The 15,033-nt window shown below is 43.8% G+C and overlaps 1 protein-coding gene across 1 annotated transcript in view; it reads left to right on the top strand.

Moving 5' to 3' along the window:
* The first annotated feature begins 470 nt into the window (after positions 1-470).
* GNB5 (G protein subunit beta 5) overlaps positions 471-15,033 on the top strand; it is a 51,309-nt gene continuing 36,746 nt past the window's right edge. The window contains exons 1-3 of the mRNA XM_056572325.1: positions 471-693; positions 6,621-6,757; positions 7,601-7,642. Coding sequence (XP_056428300.1) covers positions 582-693; positions 6,621-6,757; positions 7,601-7,642 — 291 coding nt within the window. The 5' untranslated portion in view covers positions 471-581. The remainder of the gene's footprint in view (positions 694-6,620; positions 6,758-7,600; positions 7,643-15,033) is intronic.

Here is a 15,033-nt window from a genome sequence, read left to right as displayed (position 1 = left end):
TTTTTTTTTAGTTATTGCAGCCCGAGCACTATTGGAGTTAAAAGTTTAGCGCCACATTTCTCCTCTAAAGGGATAAACAGATCCAGGTTACCTAAGATGGTGCCACTCCTTTAAGTAGAAGCACATGTATAAAATAACAAAACAGGTAGCAAAAAGATAAATAATATAACTAGTTAGGAAATAGGAGAAGGCATTTACGTATAAGCGAAAAAAAATTGATGCATGATTGCATATATAGTCTCTCTTATCCACAATCCTAATGTCATTCAGAAATAGATATGTATCTATTTTACAATGATTCAATATATGAATATGTAAAGCTAAATCATCTCCCTATTACGGTGTTGTAATTTAATATTGATGATACCGTGTTTAGAAATAGCAAAAAGATAACAAATGCTCTTTTGTATTTGACCAAATAAAGCTGTTCTTGTTGCAAAGAAAAAAAAAAAGACTTGTCTCCAGCCAAGCAGCTGCTGCTCCAGCATCCCTGATAGTGCAGCCATCCCCATCATACACTGCTCCACTTCCACCTCCCTCCTCTCCTCTCCTCCAACCTTCTCTCTCTTGTTTATCTCAAGATGGCAACCGAGGGACTGCAAGAGAACGAGACCCTGGCCTCCCTGAAGAATGAGGCAGAAAGCCTGAAAGGGAAGCTGGAGGAAGAGAGAGCCAAGCTGCATGATGTGGAGTGTACGTATGCTCATGGCTGTGTCTGTGCATTGTGACATCTGCTCAGGGACTCAGCTGGAAGTCACCAGAGCTGGTGACATGACAGGGGGGAAGATCCAGACAAATTGTGTCTGTAACCGGTCACTGAGGCTTGTAGGGTTCTTGCTCTGGAACGCCGCAGTATCATCCAGCATGCATGTACTGTAGCTATTGTATCATCTCATGCACTGTACAAAATCCTCCCTTTTCTGCACACTTCTCAGAATTTCTATTCTTTTCGCACACGTACAGTCATTGAGTCACTGTACCGTATAGAGGTCAGGAGGGTGAATCAGATGCTGTGTGTGAGCGCAATATTTAGAAACACAATAACGACAGAACTTGTGCTATTTATGACATTATTTAGAATAAATAACCGGATGATACATTACACTAAGATGGCCGCTGTCCACTGTATAACAATTTAAACATAAACAAAATAGCAGTATATATAGTGCACTGTGCCCCTGTGCACTGTAGATTCTTGCAATAATATTTTCCTAATCCAAAAGTTTAAAAAAAAAACATACTTAAAGTTAAATGCAGGTCATTGTAAACATTTCATCAATTTCAGTTAAGGTTGCCACCTGGCCGTCATTTTGGCCACCCTGCCAGTATTTTTATATTAAAAATCCTGGCAATGCAATGGCCGGTATTTATCTAATCAATCCTCCCATTCCCGTAATGTTGCACTATAACCTATATCAGTGTTTCCCAACCAGAGCACCTCCAGCTGTTTGAAAACTACAACTCCCAGCATGCCCGGACAGCCGTTGGCTGTCCGGCCATGCTGGGAGTTGTCGTTTTGCAACAGCTGGAGGCACCCCTGGTTGGGAAACACTGACCTATACTATATACTATTATATGGTCCAACATGCTGGGAGTTGTAGACTTCGTTTGGGGCAGCTGCTGAGCCACAGGCTGTATCAGGGCATGCTGGGAGTTGTAGTTAGTAACTAACGGCAACTCCCAAATTTATGTAAAAAAAAAAAAAAAAAACGATCAAAAAGTCACATAAAAAAAAATTTGTACTGTTAAAAACTACAGATCGGGGTGCAACAAAATGAGCCCTCATACAGGCCCGTATAAGGAGAATTTAAAAAGTTATAGGGGTCAGAATGGGACACAATTCCCCCCCCCCCCCGCATATGTGTATCCTGTGATGTTACGCATATATAATTAATTATGCAAATTAGCATGGCCGGTACTTTATTTATTTTTTAGCAAGAAAGGTGGCAACCCTGATTTCAGTGCATAGGTCATGAAATGTCTACTGTACATTTGCCCTCAAACCACATAAGGCCTCTTGTATTATTGTTCTTTATTACTTCTTGCCTATATGGCCCAAACATATACCACCGTGTTGTACATCGATGGCACAATTTATATGACAAAGAGGCAGTACATCATGTGTTCCTACAGAGCAAAATATTGAAAAGCGTTCAGCCACACAACTTTTCATAGAGAAATAAGTGCCATATATAGTTTAATAAATCATGACACCAAAACAGCAAATGCATTTAATGCATAAAAACACAACAAAAATGCACATGTGAAGACAACCTTATCGTCTAGCTTATTGAACATTGATAGATGGGGCTAATAATTAATTATTTATTAAATATCACCTCCTAAAGTACATTACTATAAGTCAAGGCAAAGCGGAAAAAATGTCAATGGCACTAACCCATAAAAATGTCACTTTATTTCTTCATATTAAAAAACGTATCAGTGGACATCGGGAAACGAATGTCTGGGAACCGCATCATTACTATAAGTATTTACAGATATTCATTATAAATCAGTGAGATTCACTTTCCCCTGAAACTACCTCTTTAAAGCTACATTCATACATAGTAGTTTGGTCAGTATTTTAGCTAAAACTTAAAGTAGGTCTGAAAAGAGTGCAAATCTCCAAATGAGGACCAAATATTGACCAAAATACTATGTGTGAACCCTGCCCCCATCGTCAACAAGGAGGCATGAGCTGGTGGGTCCTCTTGACATCACAGGTAGCGATGACAGCATAGTTGTGACGTGCTTTGTCAATAACATTTCCCATTTAACCCCTTTCCTCTCTGACCATTTTTCATTTTTGCTACTCCTCCCCAAACACGCTCCAAGGCGCCAGAACAATGCAATCACCACTCTCACCTCCTCAGGGATAACCTGGTGTGGCTATGCAACAGATGAAGGAATGAAGGAGTAAATCCACATCAAATGCAAAAAAAGTTTTTTACCCAAATATCCATGGTAAAATGAGGGTGCGTGTGTGCGCGTGTATACCCCGATACACCCCCAGGAAAGGCAGGGGGAGAGAGGCCGTCGCTGCCCGCTTTTCTCCCCCTGCCTTTCCTGGGGTCTAGAGCGCTGCTGCCGGCCCTTCTCTCCCCCTGGCTATCGGCGCCGCTGCCCGTTCTGTCCCCCTGACTATCGGTGCCGGCGCCCCATTGCCGGCGCCGATAGCCAGGGGGAGAGAAGCGGCGCCGACAGCCAGGGGGAGAGAAGGGGCAGCGGCACCCATTGCTGGCGCCGCTGCCCGATTGCCTCCCCCCATCCCCGGTGGCATAATTACCTGGGACGGGTCCGCGCTGCTCCAGGCCTCCGGCGTGCGTCCCCTGTGTCTTGCTATGCACGGCGCGGCGCATTGACGTCATTATGCCACCGGGGATGGGGGGAGGCAACGGGGCAGCAGCGCCGGCAATGGGTGCCGCTGCCCCTTCTCTCCCCCTGGCTATCGGCGCCGGTACCGATAGTCAGGGGGACAGAACGGGCAGCGGCGCCGATAGCCAGGGGGTGAGAAGGGCCAGCAGCACGGCTCTAGACCCCAGGGAAGGCAGGGGGAGAGAAGCGGGCAGCGACGGCCTCTCTCCCCCTGCCTTTCCTGGGAGTGTATCGGCGTATAACACGCACATAGACTTTAGGCTAAAAATTTTAGCCTAAAAAGTGCGTGTTATACGCTGATAAATACGGTATATGGGAACTGTATTGCAAAAACGTGGTGTGAATGCAGCCTAAGCCTGTGTCCAACCAGTAGCAAAGTGGTAATGAAGACTTTATTCTGCCGCTGTTCTGGACTTTGTGGTGTGCAGCACTGGGATAGAGTCTTCTTCACAACTTTACTACTGATTATTATACAGTATACTAAACTACATGAGCATATTATTCAAGATAATAAAGTAAATATCTTGTCAACTCCTCTCAATTCTCCATTCTACATAGATTACACCTCAGTCTAAAAGTGTGACACTAAAACCTAGATTAGACCCTTCTCGCTGTTGTACATATGTGGTGGGGGTGTTCAAAACTTAAACTATTGGTGATATTTTTAGTTGTAGTATTCCTTGTACCGTAATGGTGTGTGTATATATATATATATAAGGAAATGCTAAAATTACAATGGGTGGAGAAACCCATCAATGATACAATCAATGATACATAATGTATTCCTTTTGATAGAATTATTCTAGCTTGAGCTGAACTAGTTCAACAGTTCCTAAAAATAGATTCAGGATGGGTCAGAGCTGGGAATAAGGTTAGAGAACAAGAAAAAAATGTGGTATATAAAACACATGAAACATGACAAATATCAGCATAAATAGAAAATACATCTCTGTAGAAAAGTGTGTAATTTTATTTTGAATCAATTATTATTTTATTTGCAATTATTTTTTTTAAGTTCTACAGAACAGCACAAGAACAACAATACCGAGTCCCGAGAACCTGGATCACATTAGTCAGTAAATAAAGGGGCTCAGGAAATAGCAAACAATGAAAATTCCCTGGTTTTCCTTTTTTGTTATTTTTGTTAATGATGGTTAATGACATTGCAGTCTCTCAATGAATTCCACAATCATTTCTTAAACATCCGCTAGCGCAATTTAGGAAGGATATAGAAACAGTCATTTCTTGCACAGAACTGTGAAATAATAAGAAGTTAGGCCATTAAGATTTTCTGTTTTGAGAAGTTTGATCTTTCAACCTCTTACTCAATCCGTCTTACCACAGGTCTCACCTTCATAGTCAAGAGGTTAGTCTGGTCTGGTACCTGCATGTAATAGGCTGGATCTATTCTAGCCGGCCATGTCTTTGTAGGCCTAAGTCTATGTATACATATTATTTCACATCATGCCGTCTTAATATGGTCTGTTTCACATCTGTAATCCTTTCATTTCAATTGTCTTCACTGACATAATACAAACACTTCCTTGAGAATCTTCAATGTTTTCAAAACACAAATATTTTGAGCTCAGTGTCAGGTTATTAAGTGTAAACCTTATGTCCTCATAGAATCATTATGTAATACTTATGTAACAGAGGGATGAGCAGAATAGGATTGTCCTGGGTGTGAAGATCAGTCATCTGGAATGAGGGTGTGTAATCTCATAGCAAAACACTGCTTACTTCTTTACATTCAGTGTCACATATCTTTTTTTTTCCATAATTTTGATAGTTTCCTTTGTCTTAATTTAAAGGTAAATGTTTCCATAGTCTAATTTCAATTAGCATTCTGTTAGTAAAGGTGTGCAAACCTTTGTCTTTCAGAAATGACATTAAAGGGGCTTTTCCATCTGGTCACATCTACCCACAGGGTATAACTATGTGATTGTAGAGGGGAGCGACGGGAGCATCACTGGGGTCCCTCATGATCTAAAAATGCGGACCCCAGTCTCCTGTAAGAGTGGAGTGGCGGGTCACACATGTGCACTGTGGCTTTATTCATTTTCTTTGGGAGCTGTGATAAACAATTAGTACAGTATTTGGCTGTTTTCAGCCGCTCCCATATAAAATGAATGGAGCAGTGGCACATATGCACAACCTGCCGCTCCATTCCAACAGAAGACTGGTCCCAGATACTGAGACTGTGGGGAGGGTGGATCCAGTGATCGGTAACCCCCCACAGTCTGATGGTTATCTCCTATGCAGTGGATAGGGGGATCTGTCAGATGGGGAAACCCCTTAAATCTATCTACTACATAAACTTCTGTTCCTTATTTACTTTCTTGACCATTTAAACATGTACATCTAGAATATTACATGTATAAGGTCACAAAGTCAACAGCTGACCTGGTACTGTACATTACTGATTTATATTACCCCATCCCCATACAAGCACATGACATACTATTATATCTTGTGAAATAGTCTCTCTTCCAGGAAAACTGACCTAATACATCATGAGATTTCCACCCTTTTATAATTGCTTCATTGTTTTCGAAATGCTCTGCATGTCAACAACCAACATAGACCATAGAAGATCTAAACCTTTCATGTACTTGCCAGGGATGGGCATATGATAGGTTGCCCCTGGCCCATTTGGTAGGGTGTCCTTATTGTCACTATGAAAGCAGCTTCCAATGTTCTACTGGATTGCATGTACTTAACTAGTAAATGTCATGGCTCATAATAACTGGTGGATTGTTAGGAAGATAGAAAGGTGGTGCTCTAACATGACAAGGGCTATATTTACTGGTCTGGCATGGGGAGGGGGGGGGGGCACTCTTGTATGCCCATGGTCCTTGGTGCCCATGAATGCAATGATATATATGATGACAGTATTGATTGTGTACAGTATGATCAATAAATGTAATGGGAATCATTTATATGGAATTATTTGTGATTCATGCTTGCAGTGGCAGGTTCAAATGTACCAGAGTTACACCACCATTCAGTGGATCTGTTGTCTCTTCTTCATCTTGATGTATGAAATATATGATCAACCAATAGCTACTACATTGTATCGGTATATTGATTAGTTTAATGGAAAAAGGCAGTTATCCAGTTTAGGCTTTATAGGGAAATAAAGTTGTACAGCTAGCACACCTATGTTCATAATCACATAAAGAGAAGCCATTGGTTCTACTATATGTGTAATGCTGTGTGTAAGGTCTTGGTTGTGTCCTTTGTAGTACATCAAGTGGCTGAACGTGTGGAGTCTCTTGGCCAGTTTGTCATGAAAACAAGGAGGACATTGAAGGGCCATGGAAATAAAGTGCTCTGCATGGACTGGTGCAAAGACAAAAGAAGGATTGTCAGCTCATCTCAGGTAACCTGTGAATCATGGACCGAAATACTGTCAAAATATTGTGTTTGTCCTTCCAACAGGAATGACTCATTTGTAATGTACAGTATCTGTGGGTTTGCTGGCATATGCAGATGTGGTGCTAGACAACAAAGTACAGGATTTTTTTTTTATAAATGTTTTATTATGACTTGGACTTCACAATCAGTATATTATATTTGTATATTTTATATTGTTGAACTAACAATAAGACTTAGTGTATTATGATATATTAAAAGCGTTTTTCCAGATATTACAATTATAGTAGCTCTATAGCTACAAAATTGCTGTTACACTCCTTAGGCTAAATTACACTATGATTTTGATTTCAGGGAAATAACCCTTTGAACCCCTTTCAGAAAATACTGAAAGAAATGTATTTTTCAGTATTTTACAGGTTCCATGGTAACTATCCAAAATGGGATAACAAAAAGCATTGTATAGGGAAGACTGGGTATTGTGAGGGTTAGGCTAGGGTTCCACACAGGTTGTTTTCTGGCATTTTTTGGAAAACTGTCATTGCAGTTTTTCAGCCAAAGCCAGAAGTGTTGTCAGAAGGAATGGGAAATATAAAGGAATGACTTATACTTCTTCCTACTGGATCCATTTCTGACTTTGGCTGAAAGACAATGTCAGTTTAAAAAAAAAAAAAAAAACTGCAGAAAAAACCCTGTGTGGAAAGCCAGCCTTATAGTGGGTATTGAAGTTACACTGACAAAGTGGATAAATTATATAATTGTCTTATAGTTTGATGTTGTGTAAATCTGCTTACTCTATTGCACTGACATCCACCTGCCTTATGCATACATGTTTTTTTTTTTAACATAGGATGGAAAAGTGATTGTATGGGACGCTTTCACTACAAACAAGGTATGATGCTTTTGCACAGTCTAATGTGAAGTGCAGTCTGCACCTGATCCCAGCTGGGGTGGATGTTGTGTAAAACTTTTGCAAAAAAAAACTCAGGTCATCAATCAACTCATAAACTGTGCACCTAGGAAACCATGCTTACACCACACCTATAAAATGCCCATTGGATTCACTAACACTAAACGCTATATATGCCATTCACTAACACTAAATGCTGTATATGCCAAGTTGCATAATAAGTGTGACTTCTTTTAAAGGAGTTATCCAGCATGAGGTGATTTTAGTACATACCTGGCAGACAGTAATGGACATGCTTAGGAAGGATCTGCGCTTGTCTTGGGGCTAAATGGCTATGTTGTGAGATTACCATAACACATTTTGTGAACTGGTATTTCCTGTTTAAGCTTCCTTTTTTGCCTACAAATCCCATAATTCCATTGTCCTCCCTCCCACACATCAATCTCCCCACCCAATGAAACATAAATGAGCTGCATCTATTCAAAAGATCTGTGGTTTTCAATCAGGGTGCCTACAGCTGTTGCATTAGTTGCAGATTGATCTCTCTCCCACCAAGCGATCCCTACACCCATTGAAGCAGACAGGCTCCCTGTCATCAGCTGACAAGTGAGTCAGGTCTCGGCCACATTGCAACCTGGGAAAAATCTGAGACAACAGTCATTTTGTATGCTGTTACAAATAAATATTGGAGTGAAAATCACATAACAATTGTGAGAAAACCGTCACACACAGGTACAGACACTTTATTATGAACTACACTATCTTTACAGCCCCTGTAGCATAGTCAAATAAAAAAAATCCTGGAATACCCCTTTAAGCTGTTTTCATATTTCAGCACATATTTTAGAACATATTTATGGACAAAAATGTCCCAAAAACATCTCCTTTTAAGCAGCCGTTTCGAGGGCTAAAGCTTTTGCTGGAACCCAAATAACTGATGAAAATAGGGCAAAACCAGCAAAAAACAAAAAGTTACAAAAAAGAGCCAAAAGCAGCCAAATGTGAAAAGAAGGCTCACAATTTTTGAAAAATTGTAGACATTTTTAGCCTGATAAACTGCATTTTATGAGTTTCTAAATGAAGGGCATTAAAAAATGAAAGGCCTTTAAAACTTCTGCCTTGCTCACCAATACAGCTTGTCCGACTCTGGGTCCTACCTTCTGAAAAGTATAAAGTATATGGCCATTATTGCTGTAAATCCTCTTTACATCCTTCATGCTATTATATCAGTGAATTCACTGGAATGATAGTTTTTTTTCCTGTATCAAAGTACATATCAGAATACTGAGAGCTACAAGAATGTTGTGCAGTCAGCTGGTAGAATGGGATTGAAAGCACAGCTGGTAAAACCCAATTTAACAGACAATTACATAACATCATCTATGATGTCACTGGGGACTTCACAGGACAATGCCCATGTCTATATCACCTGGGCATACATAATCCACACTTGTCTTCTATTACCCACATCAAAGGCTCTCATCTCATGTGTAACAATCACATTCTGCACACATAAGTCTTATTTCAAATGTTACCTAGATAAATAATGATTGTTAAAGGTTTCTCAGTCTTTCCACAAATAAATATGCTTTAATCCTATTGTTCTGCATTGTCAATGTAACCTCAGAATTTAATCCCTTTAACCTGGTTCCATTAGGGACAGATTTAGGGCAGTAAACACTGTTAGGCTGTTACACAATATATTTTGGACATTATTTGGTCAGTATTTTTAGCCCAAACCAGAAGTGGAGTCAACAAAAAGAAAAACAATAAGATATGACCTTTTTTTCCGTGGACCCACTCCTCATTTTGGCTACAAATACTGTCCAAAATGCTGTGTGTGAAACCATCCCAAGAGTATACCAATGTGTTATTGATTTGTAAAATAAATCTATTAAAACAGTCTGGGGTCTTCTTGTGATCCCTAAACCCTCTGTTGTAGTATGCACCAGCTAATTGTCAAGACCAATCGCAATGGAGGGGGCATATACCTGTGTACCCACACCATCATTGTGAGAGTAAATCAAGTTATAAGCTCCTCCACAGAGGAGTGCTATCAGACAGGAGAGAGCACAGAGGAGTCCTATCATACAGGAGAGAGCACAGAGGAGTGCTATCAGACAGGAGAGAGCACAGAGGAGTCCTATCATACAGGAGAGAGCACAGAGGAGTCCTATCAGACAGGAGAGAGCACAGAGGAGTCCTATCATACAGGAGAGAGTACAGAGGAGTCCTATCAGACAGGAGAGAGTACAGAGGAGTGCTATCAGACAGGAGAGAGCACAGAGGAGTGCTATCAGACAGGAGAGAGCACAGAGGAGTCCTATCATACAGGAGAGAGTACAGAGGAGTCCTATCATACAGGAGAGAGAACAGAGGAGTGCTATCAGACAGGAGAGAGCACAAAGGAGTCCTATCATACAGGAGAGAGTACAGAGGAGTCCTATCAGACAGAAGAGAGAACAGAGGAGTCCTATCATACAGGAGAGAGAACAGAGGAGTGCTATCAGACAGGAGAGAGCACAGAGGAGTCCTATCATACAAGAGAGAGTACAGAGGAGTCCTATCAGACAGAAGAGAGAACAGAGGAGTGCTATCAGACAGGAGAGAGTACAGAGGAGTCCTATCAGACAGAAGACAGCACAGAGGAGTTCTATGAGACAGGAGAGAGCACAGAGGAGTACTATCAGACAGGAGAGAGCACAGAGGAGTGCTATCAGACAGGAGAGAGCACAGAGGAGTACTATCAGACAGGAGAGAGCACAGAGGAGTGCTATCAGACAGGAGAGAGCACAGAGGAGTACTATCAGACAGGAGAGAGCACAGAGGAGTCCTATCAGACAGGAGAGAGCACAGATGAGTCCTATCAGACAGAGGAGTGCTAGCCCACCCTCACTTACTGGACTTTGTCCATGCCTGTGCTTCAGCTTGGACAAAGCTATGATTTTTTTTAAGCCATGATTTCTATAAAAAGGAAATACAATTTTCCTATGAAGTGTTTTAGAAAGGTTCTTTTTTTGCCAAGATGTACAACATATAACAAGTTTTTGTATCTGATAGTGCCCATTTAAGTAAAAAGTTTTATAATAATATGACATGATAGTGTTCTCATTTTACCAATTTTTATTAGTTTTTATATGTACATGCAAGAAGCCCCATTTAGCACTTCATACCACAACCACAAAAATATACATACAAATAATACAATACCTTACACTATCAACACAATATAATACAGAACAATACACATGAGATATCTAAAATCTCTGATTCTATTTCTTCTGGAGATTATTACTCTTTCCTATCTCACATTTTAAGCCTTAAAGGGGTACTCCGCAACCCTAGACATCTTATCCCCTATCCAAAGGATAGGGTATAAGATGTCAGATCGCCTGGGTCCCGCTGCTGGGGGCCCCCGGGATCTAGGCTGCTGCACCCACCTGTACCGCTTCCACCTCACACCGGCAACGCTGGAGGCTTTGTAGACCGACCACAATGGCGGACGAGCGTGATGTCATGACTCCGCCCCAAAGTCTATGGTAGGGGGCGTGATGGACCTCCCATAGACTTGCATTGAGGGGGCAGGGCGTGACGTCACACGCGGCGGAGTCGTGACATCACGCTCGTCCGCCATTGTGGTCGGTCTCCGAAGCCTCCAGCATTGCCGGTGTGAGGTGGAAGCCGTACAGGTGGGTGCAGCAGACGAGATCCCAGGGGCCCCCAGTAGCGGGACCCCGTTGATCTGACATCTTATCCCCTATCCTTTGGATAGGGGATAAGATGTCTAAGGGTGCGGAGTACCCCTTTAAGCTCCACTAACCCCACCTCTTCTGCAAAGCTGAATATCTGCCATTACCTAAGGCAATCACCCTTTCATAGATAATCATATTGTTAATTCTATACACTAATTCTGTTAGGAATACACACCGATTTTCATTGACAACTGGCAATAGTGCACATAATGCAGAAAAAAGGTCTATATTATTGAACTGGGATTGTCTCGATTTCCAAAAACAATAATACTACATGTGGGGTCCATATAATATAACTACCTAGTATCTCCTGTATTATCTGTCTACACTCTGCCCAAAAGCTTCCCAGTTAAAAGGGGTACTCCAGTGGAAAAACATTTTTTTTTAAATCAACGGGTGCCAGAAAGTTAAACAGATTTGTAAATTACTTCTATTTAAAAATATTAATCTTTCCAGTACTTATCAGCTGCTATACACTCCAGAGGAAGTTCTTTTCTTTTTTAAATCCTTTTCTGTGTGACCACAACTCTCTTTTTTTAACCATTATTTGCACATGATTTGCACATTGAAATGACTGCTGCATTATTGTAAATGCTGATTTCCAGCTTTCATTTACTATCCTCATTCCCAGATCATGTTCCCACTGGCATAAAGGAGGAAATTTGTGAAAGATATCCACCTCTATAAAGACCATATACAAGAGCTTTAAAGGAGAACTGTAGTGCAATATAACCTTTGGATAGGGGATAAGATATAGGTTGCGGGGGTTGGACCTCTGGGACCCCCTGTGATCTCCTGTATAGGGCCGCGGCAGTCTGCAGGGAGCGTCATGTTGTCCCCAGCAGGAAGCCGTGTCAGACACCCCCCTGCATGTTTCTCTATGGGATACATGGAGAAGCGTGTCGGCTGCTGCGTCATGCGGGGACGGAACGCCCCCTTCCAGTATACTGCCGCAGCTCCGTACAGGAGATCGCAGGGGGTCCGACCCCCGTGATCTATAACTTATCCCCTATCCTTTGGATAGGGGATAAGTTATATTGCACTGCAGTTCTCCTTTATGCCCACCTGATTGCCCTTAACATATTTCTTTTATTCTCTATCCACCGTCAATTCAGAAGCACTAAAGCTAGATTTAAAAAAAATGCAGAATTTGCAAATACAGATTTTGGCAAGGAATAGATGCCTCAAGAATAGATGCATGAAAAAGCTCTTTAATGGCCATATTCCTCATCCCTTTTATGACATAATATCCATTCCCCTTACCAATGCGGTCATTATTGCGTTTGAACTCACAACATTCATTATCTTCCAACATGGAATGCATAGGAAATCTTTAAGACTATGTGATTGCATGTCATAATTCTCAATATGGACCCAGTGTAGTAATGGCGGAGGGTTCCACCACGTTCGCAACCTGGCTACATAACACCCAATCCTCCCACTCGCTGGTGTTTACAAAGTATTGAGAGGGCAATTCTCTGTCCAGATATAACCAGCATGTCACGATTCGGCTTCCAGGTAGTGGATCCTCTGTGTCAGCGAGGGATTGGCGTGGACCGTGCTAGTGGACCGGTTCTAAGAGGCTACTGGTTTTCACCAGAGCCCGCCGCAAAGCGGGATGGTCTTGCTGCGGCAGTAGCAACCAGGTCGTATCCACTAGCAACGGCTCTACCTCGCTGACTGCTGAGAAGGCGTGGGACAGAAGGACTAGGCAGAGGCAAGGTCATGGATCCTCTGTGTCAGCGAGGGATTGGCGTGGACCGTGCTAGTGGACCGGTTCTAAGAGGCTACTGGTTTTCACCAGAGCCCGCCGCAAAGCGGGATGGTCTTGCTGCGGCAGTAGCAACCAGGTCGTATCCACTAGCAACGGCTCTACCTCGCTGACTGCTGAGAAGGCGTGGGACAGAAGGACTAGGCAGAGGCAAGGTCAGACGTAGCAGAAGGTCGGGGGCAGGCGGCAAGGTTCGTAGTCAGGATGGGTAGCAGAAGTTCAGGTACACAGGCTTTGGACACACTAAACGCTTTCACTGGCACAAGGCAACAAGATCCGGCAAGGGAGTGCAAGGGAGGAGACTAGATAAAGGCAGGGAGCAGGTGGGAGCCAATTAAGCTAATTGGGCCAGGCACCAATCATTGGTGCACTGGCCCTTTAAGTCTCAGAGAGCTGGCGCGCGCGCGCCCTAGAGAGCGGAGCCGCGCGCGCCAGCACAAGACAGCAGGGGACCGGGACGGGTAAGTGACCTGGGATGCGATTCGCGAGCGGGCGCGTCCCGCTGTGCGAATCGCATCCCCAACGGCCAAAACAGTGCAGCGCTCCCGGTCAGCGGGACTGACCGGGGCGCTGCAGGGAGAAAGACGCCGTGAGCGCTCCGGGGAGGAGCGGGGACCCGGAGCGCTAGGCGTAACAGTACCCCCCCCCTTAGGTCTCCCCTTCTCTTTGTCCGGTAACTGCCTCCCCTGGGATGAGGACACCGGGAAAGAATGGAGGGTTTCCTCAACGGCAGGCAGTACAGCAGGAGTGGGAATGGGGAGGGAGGGCAGAGGGCGAGGCCTGGCACGGGGCAGTGTGACACCAGGACGGGGGCCATGGGGAGACACAGAGGCTTGCCTGATGGGACTGGGAGGGGGGGAGAGGCACTTCCTGTGGCAGGCAGAGTCCCAGTTCCTGATCTCCCCGGTGGTCCAATCAATGGTGGGGGAATGAAGCCGGAGCCAAGGCAGACCGAGGAGGACCTCAGAGGTACAGTTGGGGAGAATGAAGAACTCAATCCTTTCGTGGTGGGGTCCGATAGACATCAGGAGGGGTTCTGTGCGGTAACGCACGGTGCAGTCCAATCTGGCTCCGTTGACCGCGGAAATGTAGAGCGGTTTGACGAGACGGGTCACCGGGATGCTGAATCTATTAACAAAGGACTCCAACATAAAATTCCCGGAGGCACCAGAGTCCAAGCAGGCCACGGCTGAGAGGGAGGAGTTGGTTGTAGGAGAAATCCGCACGGGCACCGTGAGACGTGGAGAAGAAGACTTAGAACCAAAAGATGCAACACCCACGTGAGCTGGGTGCGTGCGTGCGTTTCCCAGGCGTGGAGGACGGATAGGGCAATCCACCAAGAAATGTTCAGTACTGGCACAGTACAGACAGAGATTTTCTTCTCTACGGCGATTCCTCTCTTCCTGGGTCAGGCGAGACCGATCCACTTGCATGGCCTCCTCGGCGGGAGGCCCAGGCGAAGACTGCAAAGGATGCTGTGGGAGAGGTGCCCAGAGATCTAAGTCTTTTTCCTGGCGGAGCTCTTGGTGTCGTTCAGAAAAACGCATGTCAATGCGGGTAGCTAGATGGATGAGTTCTTGGAGGTTGGCAGGAATCTCTCGTGCGGCCAGCACATCCTTGATGCGACTGGATAGGCCTTTTTTAAAGGTCGCGCAGAGAGCCTCATTATTCCAGGATAGTTCAGAGGCAAAAGTACGGAATTGTATGGCGTACTCGCCAACGGAAGAATTACCCTGGACCAGGTTCAGCAAGGCAGTCTCAGCAGAAGAGGCTCGGGCAGGTTCCTCAAAGACACTTCGGACTTCAGCAAAGAAGGACTGGACTGTGGCTGTGGCAGGATCATTGCGGTC

The sequence above is a fragment of the Hyla sarda genome, chromosome 4, assembly GCF_029499605.1.
Source record: "Hyla sarda isolate aHylSar1 chromosome 4, aHylSar1.hap1, whole genome shotgun sequence".
In the NCBI taxonomy this organism is placed as follows: Eukaryota; Metazoa; Chordata; class Amphibia; order Anura; family Hylidae; genus Hyla; species Hyla sarda.
This window is presented reverse-complemented; position numbering and strand designations above follow the sequence as displayed.